The sequence below is a fragment of the Abramis brama genome (genome assembly GCF_963993115.1).
Source record: "Abramis brama genome assembly, chromosome: 20".
Classification (NCBI taxonomy): domain Eukaryota; kingdom Metazoa; phylum Chordata; class Actinopteri; order Cypriniformes; family Leuciscidae; genus Abramis; species Abramis brama.
The window spans coordinates 20,545,355-20,568,501 of record NC_139982.1 but is presented as its reverse complement, the minus strand read 5'-3'; the positions used below and the strand labels follow the sequence as shown (position 1 = coordinate 20,568,501).

The window sequence follows — 23,147 nt, the reverse complement described above, 5'->3', positions numbered from 1 at the left end:
ATGTTGTAATATAGGCTACTGAAATCTTTTTTTAAACTCACAGTTTTTAAAGAAACCATATTAGTTAGTTTTCCCCCCATTTATTTATTGATACAATTAGGAGAATTTTTTTAATAATTTAGCAATTTGGTTTGAGGCTATGTTGCCATTTTTGGCATGCTCCCCTCTAAAATGAAAAATGGCAGGTGTTTCTTTATTTTCTCTAATCAAAATGTTTCGAAATAAATTTTCTTTAGAATATTGTTTTAATTGCTAATCCGTTCATAGGTTTTATAACTGTGTCCTTAATATTACTTTTCATCTTGTTAATTTTCTTGCCATTGTGTAATCAATCATTAACCAGTTATATAATTACATTGACAGTTAAATAATATATTTATAAATTAATAATATAATTTAATATTATGAATAAATTAATACATTTTAAAAGCCTGCACTTGACCAGAGTATATTATTGTTATACATTAAATTTATATTTTTAATATTTTATGTTTAGTTCAACACAGCATACAAAGTATAACCCATAACGTTAAGGCAGGGACGAAGCAGAGAGAGAATCCACATGCGAGCACAAGCACAGGGAATCCAGGGCAAACAAAGAAACTCAGGACAACAAACAACGACTGACAAACCACAAGAGAAACACAAGGGCAATGTATACACAGGCTAACAAGGTAACAATGGGGTGTGGTGCATTGTCATGCGGAAACACACAAGGATATAACCACGGGAACTATCAAGTCACACCCGGGCAGACTAATCAACATGAAAAACTACAAAAAACTACAAAAAAAGTTCCATGAAATAATACGAATGTACATATATGTGAAGCCTCATATAATTTTTGCCTTGTAAAAAAAGCCTTATAAATGATTATAATGTGTTATTACCAGACCAGTCACCACAGCACACTACATTTCCAATATTCCCTCCTGGCTCACACCTGCACACACTCATAATCATCACACCTGTTCATATTCATTTCATCATCTCTGTGTATTTTGTTCCTCTGGTTTCAGTCTTTAGTTGTCAGTTGTTGTTTGTGCTATGTTATGCACACTGTTATGCCTGTCTGCCTTTTTGTTTTATTAAATCAAATTTCTATTTGTATCCAGTCTTTATCCTCATCCTGTGACACCTACTACCACAGCACTTCTCATAAGGGCTGTTCTAATCAAGTTTTAATGAAAGTGAAATCTAAACCTCGTTTTCTTATGCAGGGTTATCGTAATCTGAAACCATAAATCGTTACAAAAAAACTTAAATGTATTGTATAACAGTTAGTTGCCTGCAACATTTCTAATTTTTATTGTTTAACTTGGGAAAAATACAATTAAATAAACTAAAAATAATAAATAAAAAACTATACACAAATGACAAGCACACTACAAAATTGCTAAAACTTTTACTAAAATTTAAGTGAAATCAGAACATAAAATTTAAAAACTATAATATGATACTAAAATAACACTGTTCTTATCCAAATTGCTCTATTCTACACTTGTTTTTTGGGTGACGCTGGACACGAGTCTATAAATGAACATACAGTCCATAAATAAATTCAGACTCTGGGGACTGCCAGAGATTAAAGGAACAGTGTGAATTTATGAAACTGGGAATGATATCATTGTGCAGCGCTGCCCTATTTTACAAAGGTGTGAAAATATGTATCAAGCCCACATTCAACATTCACTGTGGGCTTGAGGGGTCCTGGGTTGCATCAACATTTCATTTAAGTCTATAACACAATGCTGATTAACCTTTCTCTTGTCGATCAAATTTTATTTATGACATTATTTTGTCTATTGACTTCAGCAACTCCAAAACAATAGACTTCCACCGCCAAATGGATTAAATGATGTACCGGAGGCGGTTGTGCTACTTTATCCTGAAGGCACATATTGATTACTTTATAAATTACTGTCAGCTTACATCATTTAATTTCTTCACTGTCACCATAACATACTGCCTACTTTTCCATACAGCAATACATTTCACCTCGCTGCCCACAAGATAACCAATTGTTTTTTATCCACTCCAGGAATAGACAAAATAATATTGATCTGATGATTCAGGTCTCCTTGTTGCTCTATCCCCACAGCCCTGAAATGTCTTCGCCAGTCCAAAATGAAAGGCAATATGAGACATTCTGTTAAAGGTCCTTTACTTATAAGCATAACCATTGACATCCAAGATGGTTTGGCCATTACTCAAACTCCTTAAAACAAATAAACTTCTCAAAAGTTCTGTGAGCCAGTGCAGAGTTTCTCAGGGGAATTTAAAGGGGCCATGACATTAAAAATTTAAAACATCAAAACATCCCGCAAGTTTTGTAGCTTAAATCGTCCTCCTCGTTATAAAAAAGCATTTATTTAAAAAGCTCCAAAAATTCGGCTGCCTCCAGAGCAAGCCATCGACTAATCATTTTACATGACTGAGCATTTGACTGATTGATAAACGGGGTACAATAGACAGTTCGCAAAGTAAATTTTGTTGAAAGATTAAGAAGCTAACTCTGTTGGATCTGACAACAGCTACGCCACAAACCGCAAGTAAATAATTACATAATGGTTTGTCTTTAAATGATATGGATAAAGTCTTCAAAACACTTTCTCGTCGATTCTTTTTGCAATGACGTTAGCCAATCATGACAGTGGCTGTTTACTGACAAGCCTTAAAGGAGCCGCCCCTTAAAAACTGATCATTTCAGACAGAGGGTCAGAATGAGGGTACATTTGCAACATACATTTGCAACATACATTTGCATTTTTGTGTGCACAGTATCAACATTAAGTGAACCTCAAAAAACATATTTAAATAGTTTTTAGAAATCCATATCATGACCACTTCAAATATAAATTTTCCTTCCCTCCAATCATAATATATTATAGGAAGTAAAATTAGTTGTGAATAGTTTCATATGGACTTCAACCCAATCAATAAGTAATCATATACTTTATAGAACTTTCAGATTATAGCATTTGACATCTGCTTTGATTTATGACGTCATTGTTAATCAGTTTTCTGTCTAGTTTCAGGGTGGCAAATTTATCAATGACTTAGTTACACCTGGACTGGACTGTGCTTCTTCCTTGTATGGATTGCCAACCAATACATAATTTGTTCATCTGCAGGGCTAGAAGCTTCTTTTAGCTCACTAATGGAGCTCTTACCAGGAGATCAAATAGCAGTTCAGTCAATGATGAGGTTTGTGGATAAAAGAGACGATGATGTCACCTAGTCAGGCATACCGCCTGTATAATTGAGGAAAATCATCAAACAAACATTAAAAAACCCCAAAAAATAGTTTTGCAGACCATCATACATGTACAATATCTTTCAAATTTGTTGTTAGTAATTGCATCAGATGAACCAAAACTAATTAAACCCAGTACAGTGGCACACACGCTTAGTTATTGCATGTCTCGTGACCTGCTGATCTCCGAGAGCGAAAAATGTTATGTTTCCCAAGACACAAACCCGAAACTTCTAAAACAAGATAAAACTTTCACCAGGTGCTTCAGACAGACTTATTTATAACACCATGGCAAAATGAATAGATCTTTCTCAAAGGATGGCATTTTTTGTCCTCTAACTAGATTTAGATGGCTGCCTCTGTCTTCTAAATTTAGATGAAGAAAGTGAGTCAGCCCACAGAAAGTCAATATTAATGGTGATTTATTGGAGAGTGAAAAAGAAAATGTATCCTCACAGGGCTCCAGTCAGTGTGTGAGCACCTGGCCCACAGGCTCTCTGAGGCGAGGCACACTGTGGTGGAGGCAGTACAGTGAACCCCGCACACTACTGCCCTCTGCTGGCTGGCTGGCTGGACCACTGACTTATCCAGTGCATGGGATTTCACCATGTTCCAACGTCTGAATGCGTGAGCTGTTGGCTCATGAGTTGAGGACGCGAGACCCAACATTCTTACCCCTACTTTCCTGTCTACATTATACTTTATTATAAAAGTAAAGGCAAAATAATTAATCTGAAGGGAACATGATATAATGCAAAATGGGACCAGACACGTGATTCTAACACCGCGCGGAATTTAGATGGAGGGCAGAAAGTGAAAAGTAGAATGGACGAGATGGAGGAAAGTCCGTACTGTGCTGGTTTAGACAGGTATAAACAAAAACATCACAACATATATTGGACGTGAAGTGATTCTTATGTTATGAAGAGGAGCGATTTTTCTACTTAATTGAAATACTTGGCTGCCAACGAGGCGGTAGATATAGAGAATGTTTTGAAAGTACATTAGCAAATGCATCCGGTTTCATTTGAAAGGTTTAGAGGCAAAAAAAATGGTCATGTGAAATGAAACATCTGTTTGCAATGCAATAAACCTTTAAGGATACCAGGGAGAGCAATAACATGTGCTAAAACATTCACTGTATCAGTAAAAATGTCTGGTGGCTGTCCTACCGGGATCATGCTTATGTTCCCACAGCCCTATGTTCCCACAAATGGCCTACCCCTGACCCCACCCCTAAACCTACCCGTAACTGGGGTTCTGACAAATCGTAAAAAAAAAATTCTTAGAAATGTGGGAACATAGGGCCGTGGGAACATAGGGCTGTGGGAACATAGGGCTGACCCCATCCTACCTGATGTCACTTTTTGGTGAATTCCTTAATTTGACTGTTGCAGGAGCTGCTGTTACACAGGCACTCTGACTCTCAACCCACTAAAGACAAACTGCCCACTGGGTTCCCACACCAGAGTGACGGTCATTAGACATTACCAGTAGTGCATTTGGCAATTACCCTGAAATGTAATCTATTTCTTGGTGCTACGGAGTCCCTTGCCACATTAGCGACTCAAGGTTTGTGTGTGTGTGCAATTTTTTTCAATACATTCCTGCTCCACAACTGGGCCCATATTAGTTCTCCACATCACTGGGCCGTAAACCCATACTGCATTCCTCATCAGGCGCTATTTCACCTGTATTACAACCTCTTATGACCTTTGACTTGTCCCAGATGGAGTTGAGCACTGAGGGAATATAACCAACAGCATTACACTGATGTGCTGATACAACATATTCATATTTTCCAATATTTTCTAGCCTACACACTGGCCCTGATGGCTGTAGTCTAGATCAAGGTCATAAATTGTTTGGCCATTATGGATGTAATGAATTTATTAGAGACTAATGGCCAGATTTACTAAAAATCTACTGTCAGGATTTACTAAAGACACACAGTGAAAAAATAGCTCTGAAAAGGCATGTGCACAGTTATTTTTGTGGCTGACCTTATTGCATATGCATCTGTTGTAGTTTCCCTTTCAGATGCAAAATTTATGGGAGGAGGGTTTTTAAATGAATCATTGCAAGGTGATTTACTTAGGTCAGTTTACTGGTATTTGCACCATTATTTACCGTGTCAAAAAAGCATGTCTTAAATCAGATGCTAATTTGAGCTGCTCTTAGTAGATTGAGTTGGTCTTTATGGAAATGATCTGGCTGCGTCTGTGTTCTTTAATGTGTGCATTGTCAGTATCACATGCAGAACTTTCCACTCCCATCAGCGCTTTTTTGGAATTAGTCTCTCTCGCTAAATTGCCCTGTTTAGTAAATCTTGCTCTACATATTGGCCAACAGTCATTCACATCACAGCACAATCTGCAGATATAGCCATGTTCGTATTGTGTGGTGTGAAACCATGTAGTTGTTTGGTGGATTTAAAGGGGTGGTAAAATGACCTTTTCACAATATGTCAAATAAGTCTTTGAGTGTGTATGTGAAGTTTTAGCTCAAAATACCCCACAGATATTTTTATATAGCATGTTAAAGTTGTCACTTTTTGAGAGTGAGCAAAAACGCAGTTTTTGTGTCTGACCCTTTAAATGCAAATGAGCTGCTGCTCCCGGCACAGGGGGCGGAGCTTCAACAGCTTGTGTCCTTTTACCTCACACAGACATGCACTGAAAATTTCAAAAACTTTTAGCCTTTTATGTTCAAACCGAAGTCAGAAAGATAAAGAGACTCAAGAAGAAGTGACAACATGTAGACAACAGTTCTGAATGATTAGTTGGTGAATTTATGTAGCTTATGTGTAGTTATCTTCTAGTCACTGATTAGCATATTCTGTCATGATAATCTATAAATTGTGTTCTGGGTCAGGGGCGGGGTTTATGTAAATTTGAGGGTTAGTGATGTCACTAACCCTGGAGGAATGTCTGTAGTCCCTATACCAGCTGTTAGTCCTTAAAAAGCCATTTCTTTAAAAGAAAATATCTTCCTTTGCTTTGAACTTTGAGCATTGTAACTTTGCAGATGCTGTTTATGCTCAAACAGCAACATTAGAAAAGTGAAATCATATTCAACCACCCCTTTAACTAAATTACAGTGAGCATGAAGCATTGAGTAGATATTGGAAAGTGTATTTTGCTACCTGCTGAAACAACCCCTACCTCCTTTAAAAATAAAAATAACTGTAAGAATAGGAATAAAGAATGTACTGTCACCACTCTAAGTCTATGTCTGTCACCTCAGGCAGTAAATAGGTCCATGGTAAATCCAGTATAATTGACAGATGCCATCTGCTTGTGTCCAGTCACTGGAAATCTGCCACTTGCTTCATATCTTTAGCTGACAGGTGGCAGCAGTTTAAGGGACAGAGAGACGTCGGCAGAACTTTGGAGACACTGTCATTGTTTTGGCTGGCATTTGCTGGGCAGTGGGACAAGACCATAAGCCTTACTACTTTCAGATGGCTTATCAACATCCCCTTTTAAAGATAGTGGAGAGACAGAGCGAGAGAGAGAGAGAGAGAGAGAGAGAGATGGATGGATAGAACAAGCAAACAATAGATAGATAGATAGAACAAGTGATAGATGGATGGATAGAACAAATGATAGATAGACAGACGGACGGATGGAATGATGGATGGCTAGATAAGATTGTAATGCAGTGTATTGCTGGCCTCTATTTGCGTCTTTTATGGCTTCAGATTTTATTTAAAGAATTCTGTCCACTGACATTCTCGTTTTTTTTATCAAGGTCGTGTGTGACAATTGCTTTCGCAAAATAGCTTTCAGCTCCAGAGTCTATCAGAGAAAGCAAACATCTCAAACTCTGTAAATATGACACAGACTGCTCCTTTCAGGGCGTACCTCCAGGTCGGTTGTAATGAGGATGCCGTGGGCTTCAACGGTTTTTTACAGAGAGAATGAATTCATAGTGCACTCCAGGGTTTTGCTGCTGGAAGATCATCTATTTTGGGCAACAGTAAAGATTACTGGTTTCAACTGCTTGTGAAGATTTTCCATTTGAATATATTCAAATATTATATCCTTGAAGAAACGCAAATAACTTAATAGATCTAAAAAAATATATAGTTTGGAGGGAACTTTAAAAAATGTGTGCTGTTATACATTCACAGTTCACTATTTTATGGTTATGTGGTTATGTATCCAATATGGTTTTGTTCATATGTGTGACGTAAACCAATTCTGTATTATTGTTTCTTTTGCAGATGTAAAACCTTATTTTAAAGCAAGGTTCTCTACTGTACATTAACAACATTAGTTCATGCATTAGATATCACATACAGTTACATATATTTTAATAAATAAAATGTTAATTTATTATTTATTATTGTTCACTATTAGTTCATAAAGTATTATGTACCAAATGTACAAAATTTGTGAATGAATTGTTAAATCTGATTTGGGGATCAATAGGTGTACTGAAAACTGACTCAAAAGAATGATTAATTTACTAATCTGATTCTCTAGTTCTCTCAGTTGTGCGAGGATTTTCAGGAAATAATGACTGTTCCTCACATAAAGCTATTGTATGCCTTCAGAAGAGTTAAAGCACTTCCAAAAATTTAATTAAGCATTTATATCACTCTCTAATAGTTTGAACAATACTGCATATTCATATCTGTAATGTCTTAAGATCTTTGTAGTCTGATGCTTGTGCAAAAGACACAAATACTGTGTTTTTCATGTAAAATACATGAGATATGACTTGACGTACACTAAAGTAGTATACCATAGCGATCAATAAGTCATTCTCCCTGCTCACATGGATTCATACAACTTCATATCAAATTTGAAATTTCACACTATGACAAGCTCATGTGGATTGTTTGGTACCTTTATATTGAAATGTTACTCACCCAGATAGTTTCGGCTCTTTGTAATTTCAGTCACATCAATCCCTATTGCTCCTCGAGGGGTCTTCTGAAACAGACAGTAGCTCACCTCATTCAGGAACACGGATGAATACACCTGTGACAAATCTACATGAGTCAATAAGATCATCACAGCCCTGTTTCTGTAGTAAAGACAAATATGGAATAGCGCAAACAAAATTTGTCCATACACAAAACTCACTATTTGTGAATGCATTTGGATGGATGGGTGGATAGAAAGATATATGAAGACTTCAGATGCAAAAGCCTCTATCTCTCATCTGAAATTTTCTTCTAGAATGATCATTTTTATCAAGCTCGTATATTTAGGGTCAGTAATATCACTTTAATGACAATTAATTGGTCATTTTCATTGCCATTAAAGTGAAATAACTGAACATAAACATACAAGCTTGATAAAAATGATCATTCTAGAAGAAAATTTCAGATGAGAGATAGAGGCTTTTGCATCTGAAGTCTTCAGATAGATAGACGGACGGAATGATGGATGGATGAATTGATGGACAGAACGATAGAACGACAGCCGTACGGACGGAACAATGGATTGATGGATAGAACGATAGATGGAAAGACGTAACGATGGATGGATAGATAGATAAATAGATAAACAGACAGACGGACAGAACGATGGATGGATGGATAGATAAAACGATAGAAAGAACGATAGATAGATAGTCACACTGACAGACGGAACGATGTATGGATAGATGGATGGGTGGGTGGATGGATGGATAGACAAACGGTCAGAACAATGGATAGATAGATAGATAGATAGATAGATAGATAGATAGATAGATAGATAGATAGATAGATAGATAGACAGACAGACAGATGGAACGATGGATGGATGGATAATAGATAGAATGATAGATAGACAGATAGATGGAACGATAGATAGATAGATAGATAGATAGATAGATAGATAGATAGATAGATAGATAGATAGATGGAACGATGGATAATAGATGGAACGATAGACAGATAGATGGAACGATAGATAGATAGATAGATAGATAGATAGATAGATAGATAGATAGATAGATAGATAGATAGATAGATGGAACGATGGATGGATGGATAATAGATGGAACGATAGATAGACAGATGAACGATGGATGGGTGGATAGACAGATTGATGGATAATAGATAGAACGATAGATAGACAGACAGATGGACATTACAATGGATAGATAGATAGATAGATAGATAGATAGATAGATAGATAGATAGATAGATAGATAGATAGATAGATAGATAGATAGATAGATAGATAGATAGACGTACGGAACGATGGATGGATAGACAGATGGACAGAACAATGGATGGATAGATAGATATATAGATTGCTCAATCTATACACCTGAAGTTTTTTCCTAGCAACAAGTATTTTCCACTGTTCATACCACTGGGTCAATTTCCAGAGTGAAAACTGGATTGTTATTGAACCCAAAATTGCACAGCCTTTATTAAGAGGCATCTATTACTGTTGAAAACCCAGTTTGCACCAATACATTCTATCATCCAATTCTCTTTCGCTGGCACTCCTGCCACAATTACATGCTACAGTGATTTTAAGGAGCCTGAAAGGGCAGCCAAGGTGTTGTCAAGACACCTCTGCATGGTGCTCATTTTGCAAGGTTGTTTCAAAACAAATCATCACCCTAGGCAACTCAGAAGTGAAGGAAAAGCGTGGGCACAGTTGCAACATGTATTTGTACAATAATAATCTTCCAATCCAGCAGGAAAAATAAATGCAGTATCTGTGATCTATGATTACACAGATGCTATGTTGTACATAATATGCTGTCCATTAAAACTGCCATTCATTTTCTTTAGTCTTCTTTAACATGCGTTGTGAAATGAAAACAAACAACCAATCACAAACTTATCTGCACTTTCCTCATTAAATGGAGGAGGGTAACAGATTTCGGTAACCTGTTAATCTGCCTTGTCGGATTTGGTGACTGCTTTATATGTTTGCATCAGACATTTCTTTTCAAAGTATGAAACAGAGAAGATTAGACATCAGCAGTGAATTTTGGGAACATTAAAGCCATTTTGTGTGAAATAGAGGAGGGTAACACATTTTGGTAACATATACCTTGCAATATCTGCTTTTGTCAAGGAGGCAAAGCTCTTGCTAACAGAACAAATGCATCTGGGCATTGTTGAGGTAATATCAGCAAGACAAGCTTTGCAGGTTTTTTGTGTCTGGCATCATCACCAGCTTGTCAAATATGCTTTCCAAACACCAAGCAACATAACAGAGGCCTTGTGAAGAAGATACGCCTCTGTGGAATATCTCACTGGACAGCTGCCATGCGTCATGTGCCTGTTTTAGCCAAGCGAAGGAAATTATCACATCTAAAAACCTCTCAGAGGTTTTACAATGAATTCAATTTATTAAAAAGATTAAACCGATAACATACAGACAAAATCCATGATAAAGCCATATAAACAACATAAATGAGCAACACAGCAAGCAATGATTGAAGAGGAGCACCATTAGGTCAATAGGTCATTAACATTTTATCTGTCTTGTAAAAAGAAGGAACAAAGACGCATTGATAAAAAGCTACTAAATAAGCATAAGTTGTCTCGGGCTGACCAGACTAATTTGAGGAGATTGAAACTTAATACAAGTGTTTTTCCTACAACAGATGCATAGTTATGTGCTAAACAACAAAAATCTTACACATGGCAGCATTTGTGCAGGTGTCATTGTCGAAGACGAGTTGTGTTGGGTATTGATTGAATGATTTGACCTCTGCCCTTTACATTTACTGGGCACAGAGGCCCTAAAGCTACGACTGAATAAATGACAAATGTGACTTGTTAAAAGATACAATAGGAGGTCCACTCTTTAAACAAACAGATACAACTGGAATCGCAAAAACAGCACAAAAAAAGGTCATTTGCAGACTTGCTGTGGGTAAAAACAATGGAAATGTTCATGTAAAATGTTTTTGAAAGATGTCTCTTATGTTCACCATAAGTATTATTACAAATTAAAATATTTAAAAATTCTATTTATTCCTGTGATTGTAAAGCTACATTTTCAGCATCATTACTCCAGTGTTCAGTGTCACATGATCCTTCAGAAATCATTCTAATATGCTGATTTCTTCTTATTATCAATGTTGAAAACAGCTGTGCTGCTTAGCTAATATTTTTTTGTGCATTCTTTGATGAACAGAAAGTTCAAACGAACAGCGTTTACTTGAAATACAATTATTTTATAACCTAATTTCTTTAAAAAATAAAAAATCTTACAGACCCCGAACTTTTGAAAAGTGTGACAACTAGCCTCGGTCTCTCCTGTAATTTGACACCACCTAGACGGAGCTGAAATCGCCTTTTGACATTGATTTTACCCCGTATGAAACACAAACACAAAAATTATACTATTTAGGACTTCTTGAGGAAACCTCAGGGAGAAATCAATTCAGGTGTTACATCTGAGGTGCCCAACCATGCACCACGGGGTCCATACTGTACTCATCCCTATAGATTCCCCTCAAAAGCCTGCCATGAAATCAAGTACTAAACCACACTGCTGGAGAACAAGTGGGTTCAAAAATGTAGGGCGGGACTTGATGTTTTCCATGGGGAATTGATTGGATGATTAGACGGTTTTGGTTTGCTATTGGTCGATCTCATGTGAGTGACAGATTGTCCCGCCCTCACGCCAATAAACATGTCTTCAGAAAAGATGTTGCTGCAAGAGGGAGTGGAAGTTATTTAGATTAAAGATTATATATATGACTTAAATAAAATAGAGGCATGCACAGATAAATCGTTTACAATAAATACGGCAATATTCCATTAAAAAAAATCCATTTTTTATTTTACGGGGACTTCAACTGCATGCTAAGCTATCTATCACATACACTTTTTTTTTTTGCTCTGGCACTAGAGGGAACTGAAGATATTTGAGGATATAAAAAGGTGGATATACAGCTTAACCAAACATTTAACATGTCCGAGATCAGAGCTGTGTAACGTGATCCACGAGAGAAACCTTTGCAGTTTGTGAAAAGGAACATTTATAATGAACTGCTGCCCTCTAATGGTAAACCCGTTTGGTTGTATACAGTACACAGCTGTGCAACTACTGTGATTTTTTTTTTTTTTTTTTTATGCTAAAAATGCAACATCCACTGTTTTATCCTCTAAGAAAATATCACGTTCACACTGGCTATGTAATGAATAAACATATATTTGATATCCAATAGTAATATTCAAGAAACCTTCAATAATCTATAATAACTTATAATATTAATTATTAAATGTTATAATATTTAAATGAATTTAAAACAGACCACAGCTCTATTTCACAAAACACAGTTCGGCAACGCTTTACAGTAAGGTTTCAGTTGTTAACATTTGTTAACTATATTAGTTAACATGAACAACAAACAATACTTCAACAGCGTTTATTAATTTTAGCTAATGTTTATCTCAACATTTAATAATACATTTTTAAGATCGAATGTTGTATCTGTTAACATTAATTAATGCACTGTCTGTGAACATAAAAAGGCTAATAAATGCTGTAAAATATAACTGCTCATGGTTAGTTTATGTTAGTTAATGCATTACCTAATGTTAACAAATGAGACCTTATTGTAAAGTGTTAGCGGTGGTGTATATAGTATTTCAGAGATGAATGCAGTGTGCTTTTCTATAGTGGCCTAATCTTCTTTAACCTCGCATTGTGAAACGATAAAGTAACAAACATAACATAAACTGTCCTGTGCTTACCTAAATAAATAAATAAATAATTCTCTTCGTAGTCAGAAACTTTTTATGCTCCATATTTCGTTTGAGCGTTTGATGGGAAATCAAAATAACAAACAATGGAGAAAATGTTGCCCCTTTACCCTCAAGTTGTTCCAAACCTGTATGAGTTTCTTTCTTCTGCTGAACACAAAAGAAGAATGTTGGTAACCAAAAAGTTAATGGGCCCCATTTACTTCTATAGTAGGAAAAAAAAACTATGGAAGCCAATGGGGCCCATTTACTTTTTGGTTACCAACAACAACTAACCCTTTAACTGGAGCAAAAACACACCAAAACGTTGCATGAGCAAGAGAATAAAAAGATTTTCTAGTTCTAGTTTTTTCCAAATATGGAGTATTTATTAAGAAGCAACAACAAAAATTGTATTGAAAATGTAAAATGAAAGACCACTTTCACAGAAGCTGTGTAATTAATAAACGTATATTTAATATTGTATTAATATTAAAAAATAACAATATTTATATTCAAGAAACCTTCAATAGTCTGTGATAAATATTAAAATGAACTTAATTTAAACAGTCTAACTCTGTTTCACACAACACAGGTAGTTTATATATTAGTTCAGATATTAATGCAGCGTGTGCTTTGAAATTGAGGAAACCGACATTAGCTGCAACAACGTGCCTTCGTTTTATGAAAAGCAAGCGTTTGGGTTGTCTGAGGTAGGACTGTTGGTGAAGTTTACAGCAGTTATTCCTCATTGGAGAATCTGCTGTTTGAGCTCCGCCCATTTCTTCTCCAGCTTTTCTTTGATTGGCTCAGGGGCGAAGGCGTATCCAATGGCCTGCTGGGAGAGACTCCACACGGCCTCCTGAGTCAAACCAAAGGTGGAGGCAGCCAGCTGGTACTCCTGAGAGAGATCCGTGCAGAACACACCCTTATCATCCGTCTGACGAGACAGGAGGAGCAACAGGCAGAGTGTTATTTTCTAATAGAATTTATAAACACTTTTAAAAAAAAGTTCCTTTGCATTAATTTGCATTTGCACAGTTCCAAGTGTCTGAACTGCATAATAGTGTGTGTGTGTGTGTGTGTGTGTGTGTGTGTGTGTGTGTGTGTGTGGGTGGAGGGGGAGTACTCACGCAGAGGACACATGGGTGTCCTTGCTTATACCAGTACTGGAAGTGATGCTTCTCATATGAAGGCACTGTTTGACCTGTGACATTAGAGGTCAAACACAGCTCTGTAAAACAAGAACAGGAATTATAATAGAACACTAGATATATATATTATCTAGCAATTATCTATATATACATATATATATGCAAGTCATTTTGGAATTATGATGGAAAACTAGTAAAACAAATAAAATTTAATAAAAAAAATAGTAAAATAAAAGTTTAAAAAATATTTATTTAAAGTTTATAATAGATTTATAATATTTATAGATGTATCTAAGATTTATGAAATTAGTGTTCGATTTACAATAATACACTTTCAAAAAAACATAACATAGTTAATAACATAAAATAGTAAATAATTAAAAAAATTTATCTAAAGTTCAGAATTAAAAATAAAAATATTAAACTATTTAAAAATATTCTTTAAAGTTTCTTTAAAGTATTTCGTTTTGGAATTACGATGGAAAACTTGTCCAAAAAAGAAAAGAAAAAAAGATTTAAAAATAATTCTTTATAATTTAAGTATGCAATTTCGGAAATACAATAGAACACTATTTAAAAAACATAAAATAGTTAATAACATAAAATAGCATATAATAAATAAATAAAAATCTTTAAATTTCAAGTATGTAATTTTGGAATTATAATGGAAAAATTTTACACTAATTAAAAACATAAAATAGTTCATAAAAGTAAAATAAAATATGAAACTAATTACATTCAATTATCTAATTTTGGAATTACGATTGAAAACTAGTCAAAACTAAATATTTAATAAATTAGTAAAATAGTTTTAAATATATATAATTCTTTAAAGCATGCAATTTTGGAATTATGATGAAAAAACTAGTAAAAGTTAATAAAATAAAAATTTATTTAAATGAAAATAAAATAGTTAAAAAATATATTATTTAAAGCTCAAGTATGTAATTTCAGAATTACAATAGAACACTATATAAAAAAAACTAAAATAGTTAATAACATAAAAATAAAATAGTAAAACAGTTTTAAAAAGAATTCTTTAAAGTTCAAGTATGCAATTTTGGAATTAAGAAGGAAAACTCATACCAATAGGAATATTTTGTTTGCAGACTTTCTCCACAAGACTGTCCGATCCACCGACTTCAGGATGTAGGAAGGTTCCGTGGCCGATTCTATCAGGAGGCAAGTTCAACAACAGCTCGGACTCATCTCTCTGAGAAGGAACCTGAAATGCACACAAACTCTGGCGTAAACCACGTAAAAGCATTCATACCGAAACAAACTTCTGATATGGAGATGTTTCCATGTGCTCTGACCTCTGAGAGGTGTAGAGCCAACTTCAGACCGCAGTTCTTGGCTTTCTGAAGTGCAGAGAGCAAGTCTTTTCCGTGACCGACCTGTATGATCAAAGATATGAAGACTGCAGCCAGAAACAAGTGGAGTGTGATGTTATTGCAATCTGAACTCACGGTTGGATCTCCACTGAGGTCAAGTCCGACTACTACTCCATCACTGGAGAGCAGGAAGTCCTCTGCTAGCTTCACGGTCTCCATTGCAACCTCAGGCCCGTGTCTGCGGTCCACAGCCACGAGAAACCTGTTTCTCGTGAAAAAGGTGAGCATGAAAGAAGCAGGTCGTCATCTAGAAAATACAGAATTCATATTTAAACATTACCTGACATCAATGTCAACTTCCTCTTGTTTACACTGCCGGATGGCTTCCAGCACAGTTTCAATGTATCTTTGTTTAGTGAGACCTTTTTGTGACAAAAACAAATGTCAACAATAAGCAGAAATGAGCTGCTAATAATTGTTTGACATATGAATTGCTTCCAGTACCTGTTTCAGTCACTTCCCGTGGCGTGCTACGCAACTCCAAGTATTTTACGCCATCTGCCGCAAACTCTTGAATGACTGCTTTAGCAACCTATTTAATAAGGATAATTCCTCTTTTTAAATGTATTCTTATACATGTAAAGGAATAAAACTTTGAGCAAATGTTGCTTTACCATTAGGATGTCCTCTTCTGAATCAGCCAGCTGATGAATCACTTTAAACACTTGAAAACACCTAATGGAGAGATACACTAATATAAAAGCTCACTCGTAACATCAGGATTTAGACTAGTACACTAAGGCCCGGTTTCACAGACAGGGTTTAGATTAAGCCAGGATTAGGCCTAAGTTCAATTAGAACATTTATGTAGCTTTTACAAATGTGTCTTAGAAAAAACATTACTGGTGTGCATCTTGAGACAAAACAATGGCACTGACATATTTAAAGATATGTCTCTTTCAGTTAAAACTGCTCAAACATGCATTTTAGTCTGGGACTAAGCTTAAGCCTTGTCTATGAAACCGGGGATTGTGTGTACTTATCTAGTTAGCAAACAAGTAATGTCTTCATCCAAATATGTAGGCTATACATCCTACTCTTTTTAGTTAGGGAAAAACAGTGATGTAAGTTTTCACAGTATTCATAAAACGGTTGTCAAAAAATTTCCCAAATGAACTACTTCTGGCGAATGGACAATTTACTATCCCGAGTTGTGAATGGCAGTGAAGCGATAACAACTGAAATGCCCGACTTTTAATGGTCTCCCCTTCTTTGATAAATAATCCTCCATGTAAATCAAAATGGCTTGAACCTTACCATATATCATAGCACAGCATCTGGACATTACCTTATAAATATGTTATTTCTAAAATAAATAAATAAAATACAGAATTATTCATCAATATTATCCTGTAAATGCACTGCAGCACTGTGTGTGTGTGTATATATATATATATATATTATATATATATATATATATATATATATAATATATATATATATATATATATATATATATAATATATATATATATATATATATATATATATATATATATATATATATATATATATATATATATATATATATATATATATATAGTGTATGTGGATATCAGTCAATGATATTGAACTTTTTTTATTATTATTATTACCCAGTCTCTCTCATTTTTGGATTGACTTTAAAATTGGACACAGGATGGGGAAAAAAGCTTTAAATGTAGGACCTTAAAACCTTACTATTTTACTGAAAAAACAAAATCACCTCGTTAATACTTTAATTATTTTAGCAAAATTTTACATTCCCAAGTCAAGAATAACTAACTAACTAATAACTAACTAACGTTACCTTACTAACTAAAAATAATAATAAATAAATAAATTTAATATCATGTCTCAGCCTAATGTTACATTTTTGTTTGTTAGCTTTTTATAGCTGTTGTTTATTCTGTATTATTGTTGTTGTTTTGTTCTTTATCTCACATGATTCTCTGAACTGTTAAGTATTGTACTTTTTTGTTCTGCATTTGACTGTTATTACAGAACTAAAAACAAAATAAATGACGTTGACAACTTGACGGATATATTAAGTATGGATTAAATTAATTCTACACACATTAATACTATATAGAACGAACTTCTTTGACGGTCGAGAAGTAGGTGTTTGTTTGTTTTTCAAAAGTGCCTAACGTTACTCAGAGAGTATGCTATTTCAAACGTAGTCTCAGATTTGTTTCGAGCACTACATGTTTGTAATTGTCCAAACATTATAACCCCGAGTCTGCTGATTTGAAGTGTACAGGTGTTTGATACGGACTCGTCCAGTGTTCGGCGCTGTCCGCGGCGGATGGCGGTCATGTTGTGCTCAATGTTCAGATGCGGCTTGCGCTGAATCAGCGTCTCCATGGTCTCAAAACTGACCGATCCGTTGAGATGCGCGTGCAGCTCCTGAAAGAAAAATAAACACCGTATTTAACTTCATTATCTATTTTCATTAATGTATATAAATAAATAATTGTGATGAGCTCACTAAAAGATCATCTCTGTTTTATTAACGGATCTATTTTTTGTGTTTCCTACCACTTTGGGCAGCTGACGATAAAAAAGATCCGCTTCGGTGTCCATCGACGTTTGCGTCATGTGTGTGAATTTCAAACATGGAGACGGAGTGTTTTTCCTGATGCACCACAGTTCAGTTGCGTTACAGAAATGAGTCTAAGAAAACATCGACTTTTGACAGTGGTTCCCTTATTGATTCAAATTAAACTGGCGGCAATTTATGAGACTTGAATTGACGTTTTTAGTATCTACACACTTCACGTAAATACATCAATATACTGAGTACATAAAAAGGTTCAAATACATAAATACTGTAGTTTAATAGTATAATTTTAGCAATTACGTATTTTTTATTAATATGACTGGAATACTGTATTTTGTAACATTTTCTGGCTAATTTAAAGTAGATGTAGGATAGTCAATCACATATAAACAACTATAACATTTTAAGCACTAAAGAACAACAAGTAGAAAGATGTTAACTGATAATAATTGCCTTAAACCACTTTTATGACAATGTATACAGTGTGGCAAACATTATTTACGATATTAACAAACACTTCAAATTTATATATGATTGCTTGGCTTTGGGTAGGAGCTTGTCTTTCACAAAGCATTAGGCATGCTGTTTATGGATCTGATTTATTCCCTATATTCTCCCTGAAGTCATCGGAGCCGAGGAAACCTCTGATCCTCAATCAGCAGTCCAACTCTGGGGTTGGGGTTACATGACATCACACTTTTCAGCCGACTGTCTAATGTCTTGGAGGGTGGACTGGGCCTTCTCCTTTAACTGATCAATATCTACGTTCTGAATGTTGGTCAGCTGACCCAGGACAGACTGCTTGTTCTCCTCCTCCTGGTTGTCTTCAGCGATCATCTTGGCCAGTTCTGTGGGCAACTCCACGTCGTCTGCCGCAGCCTGAATTTGCGTGTCGTCCAGTTCACTCTGTAAATAAAAAGTACAAGTTAATAATGAAATAACAATGGTTCACACAGTGCATTTTATTAAAGGGATGTTTACTTTTGGAAGACGATATTTTTCCCTGAAGTGGCTCCTGACTGTGGCCCGTTCAGCCTTCTTCTGGGCAAAGCTGGTATCACGCTCCAACCTAGATGAAAAATAGAAGCTAGTTTGAAACGTAAAACCTTTTTTTAATTTTTTTTTTATAAAAATATATTTTGCTTAAACATGATTCCCTGAAATGGATAATTGATATCAATATTAAATCATCATAATATTATCAATTATTATGTTCAGTGTGCATTTTAACTTTTTTATGTCTAGGACAATGTAATACGATGCCATTCAAAAATGCAGACAATAGACAAAAAACAGCTGCATGTGCATTTCTGCAGAGGAGTCACTGTCCTCAAGGCTTGAGAGCAAGGTGACATGCACTATTGATTAAACCACAGAAATACAGGAAGCTGGAGATAAACATTGACCTTCTTGGCATCTCCTTGTATTACATTTGAACAAGTGACTGTGCAGCTTGTGTATTAAATTTAAACAGGAGGGAAAGGGTCTTCATACTTTTATATTGTGTAGCCTATATATATATATATATGTAGGCTACACACACACACACACACACACACACACATACACATACATATATATATATATATATATATATATATATATATATATATATATATATATATATATATATTTTATTTTTTTTTTTTTTCAGACATTTATTTTATATATATTATATATAAAATAAATGTCTGAAAATGTATCTGAGAATAAAAATAAAATTAAAAACAATTATTGATAAAATATTTATAAAATTATATTAATAAAAATGCATTAAATTACTGTTTATATATATTATATATAAAATAAATGTCTGAAAATGTATCTGAGAATAAAAATAAAATTAAAAACAATTATTGATAAAATATTTATAAAATTATATTAATAAAAATGCATTAAATTACTGTTTATATATATTATATATAAAATAAATGTCTGAAAATGTATCTGAGAATAAAAATAAAATTAAAAACAATTACTGATAAAATATTTATAAAATTATATTAATAAAAATGCATTAAATTACTGTTTATATATATATTTTTTAAATTAACATCACATTCATTTGCTATTACCAAACTAAACACAAATGGAGGGGGAAATGATGAATAGCCTATATTATAAAGATAAAATAAAATACATTTTATTGATAATGTAAAAAAAAAATCAAACATTTAAAATCACATTCTTTGGTCATGATAACCATAAGTGCAAAGTCTTACTTCTCCTCTGCCAACTGTTCTTGGTATTGTTCAAACTCTTCGTGTGTCATTCCTTTTGCTCCAGCTTCGGTCTTTTCTCCTTCTGGCTTTTCTTCTCCAAGACCCCCGGTAAGATCCTTCAGCTGCCCCCCTATCATGTGTTTAAACATAAAAGCCATTGTTTTTCTGTAGAATACAGATATATAACGCCTGTTTCTTTGGATAATGTGCCAGTCGCTTGAGAAAGTCTAGTTGACTCGTCACTCGTGTGAGAAGAAAACAAAAACGCCGATATGTCTTCCTTTCTTCCGCTCAATTCAAGTTCTAGCACCAAATATTCATAACCTGTACAACGCGGAGGAATTCTCTCTCATTCTCTCTCTCTCTCTCTCTCTCTCTCTCTCTCTCTCTCTCTCTCTGTGTGTGTGTGTGTGTGTGTGTGTGTGTGTGAAGTAACGGGCGACTTCTTCTGCGTATACATGATTGAAAGTGAAGCTCAAAAACATTGCAAAAGTCACCAATGGCAAAAAGTTACACTATATAATGTATAATCGTTAGTTTATGATGTTGCAGAGATATATATTTGATGTAGCCTAGGCTATTTATTCTTACACAACATATAGTGTATAGTGTATAATGTTGCCAAGATTAAGTTTGTCAATTACACAGGGTTCAGTGGGCAGTGAAATGCTGTGATGAGGCTCATTTTCAGAGCAATTGTGCCAAAAAACTCATGCATGAGTAACATTGAGTATAAGAAAAAATTAATGTAAAATGGGACATAAGTATACAGAATGGGAATACTATATATATTAAATCTTTTTCTATAAGATGTTTCTACACTGTAAAAAGTTGCTGCCTTAAGTACAATCAATTTGGATGTTTAAGACATTTAAACTTAAATGACATTAAACTGACTTTAAAAAACGAGTTGAATCTCGTATAACATAAAAAGTTGAAAATTGCTTAACTTATTTTGATGAGTTAAAGCAATGTAAAATCATATATTGTCATAACTTATTGATCATATAATTTTTTACAATGTATATCAGTTGTATTTTGAGGAAATGCCTTTTATAAATAAAGACAAACTGTAAACCTGAATAAGTTGGCAAAACTCAAATTTAAGGCAATCAGTTGCCTCAAATTTTTAAGTTAAGAAATTCAAAGTTTAAGTAAGCAGAACTAGTAGATTTTTATTTTTTACTTATACATTTTAATTGTTCTTAACTTGAAATGTTTGAGTACACTAATTAATACATTTAACTTAAAACTTTCATGTAATCTCAATGTGAACACTTTTATTAGTGTAAACTTAGCTAGCTTTAACAAGCTATAGATTACTAACATACTAATTTGTTAACGTTAACAATAGTATGTTATACAGTAGCACTTGCTGTATGAGGGCAGCAATATAAAGGTTTTATTTGCTCTCAAATCAAGCTGCATGATGGTAACTATCCTAAAACCAACATTAACAGAAATTCTTCTAAATTAGCATAACAAAACATTAATCAGTACTAAATCTCCCACTTAACATTAATCTTGCACAAAAAAAAAACATAATTATTACACTTCATTTTAGCATTTACTCTCCCTTTCGAGTGCCATCGGCAAAGCATGCTAGACATCCCAGCTGTTTCAGTTAAACTTAAGTTCGTCTAAATTAAAATGAAATGATTACAATGAAACAGTTCAGTTTACTTAAAATATATCAGTTCTGTGAACTTGAAAGAAAAAGAAAGGGCTAAATACTCATAAAAGTTAATTTGACTGAACTAATTCGTTTAATTTAAGTTTGTCCTACTCAAACCAATTAATTATTTTGAGCGTTAGGGTTTACAGTGAACCAAAACTGATTACTTACTATCAAATACTTTAGATTTGAATTTTTAAGAGACAGGAAATACTTGCATTGGTTTAATTTGTGTGTGTTTTTGCGTGCTCCGTTAATGACAGCCTGTGGGCTTGTTGATGAGTCAGTATGAGTAATGATGAGCTGCCACTGTCACTTCTCTCCTGTGTCGAGCAAATCACAGGGCTTCTCAAGTGAAACACCTCGCCGAGGTTGACCTCGGTCTGTGTCAACTAATTGAATCACATACAGCGTAAGGGACTGTAATTTACACTTCTATGCTAAAATGATTGTGTACAGTCTTACAACTGTGGGAAAATGTATAATAAATAGGCCTACTTATTAATATAAAAAATACATGCAAATATGCTAAATGATGCTATAGGCTAAAGTTTAGCTTTAAGTGATCAAATCACATACAAAAGTCTCTTTCCTTGCCTGCCTGTTTTAAAATGAATTAAATATGTATTTAATATAAGAAGTTAGAGGTAAATATATGGAATTTTAAGGTTATCATATTAGCCTAATATAAACAACATATATATTGGTCAATATATACAGTATATATATATATATATATATATATATATATATATATATATATATATATATATATATATATATATATATATATATATATATATATATATATATATATATATATATATATATATATATATATATATATATATATATATATATAGGCCATTAAGTTTCTAGCATGTTAGCTATATGTGAAAAGCCATGTCTTAAACAACCATGTAGGAAGACACATCATGGCCATATTCCAGGATGACAGTCAAGATTAATCAGGCTCAAATTGTGAAAGAATAGTTGAAAGGAAGCATGAATAATCATTTTCATACATGAATCGGCACCTCAGAGTCCAGAGCTTAAATTCAAGTCTTTGGGATGTGCTGGAGGAGACTTTACAGAGTGCTGGACTCTTGCATTGTCACTACAATATTGACCAAAAATGTACACACCTCTTGATGGAAATAAATGTTGCGATGTTATTTCCATCAAGAGGTACATCAGTGTTTGGTCAAGATCTTGCTGACCATTGTCATCCTGGAATA

At 34.2% G+C, this 23,147-nt stretch overlaps 3 protein-coding genes across 3 annotated transcripts in view; all 3 read right to left on the bottom strand.

The window, feature by feature from the left end:
• Positions 1-23,147, bottom strand: part of kctd15a (potassium channel tetramerization domain containing 15a) — a 572,168-nt gene that overhangs the window by 76,525 nt on the left and 472,496 nt on the right. The gene's annotated exons all lie outside the window — the stretch shown is intronic.
• On the bottom strand, positions 13,284-18,130 carry mapda (N6-Methyl-AMP deaminase). Its single transcript, XM_084094792.1, has 10 exons — positions 17,991-18,130; positions 17,728-17,858; positions 16,086-16,146; positions 15,916-16,003; positions 15,752-15,833; positions 15,547-15,673; positions 15,394-15,474; positions 15,164-15,302; positions 14,057-14,157; positions 13,284-13,863 (listed from the first exon to the last, which is right to left on the bottom strand). The coding sequence occupies exons 1-10, from the start codon at positions 18,048-18,050 to the stop codon at positions 13,672-13,674; spliced, it is 1,062 nt and encodes a 353-aa protein (XP_083950918.1). The 5' UTR covers positions 18,051-18,130; the 3' UTR covers positions 13,284-13,671.
• Positions 18,197-20,549, bottom strand: cplx3a (complexin 3a). Its single transcript, XM_084094794.1, has 3 exons — positions 20,235-20,549; positions 18,994-19,081; positions 18,197-18,918 (listed from the first exon to the last, which is right to left on the bottom strand). The coding sequence occupies exons 1-3, from the start codon at positions 20,390-20,392 to the stop codon at positions 18,694-18,696; spliced, it is 471 nt and encodes a 156-aa protein (XP_083950920.1). The 5' UTR covers positions 20,393-20,549; the 3' UTR covers positions 18,197-18,693.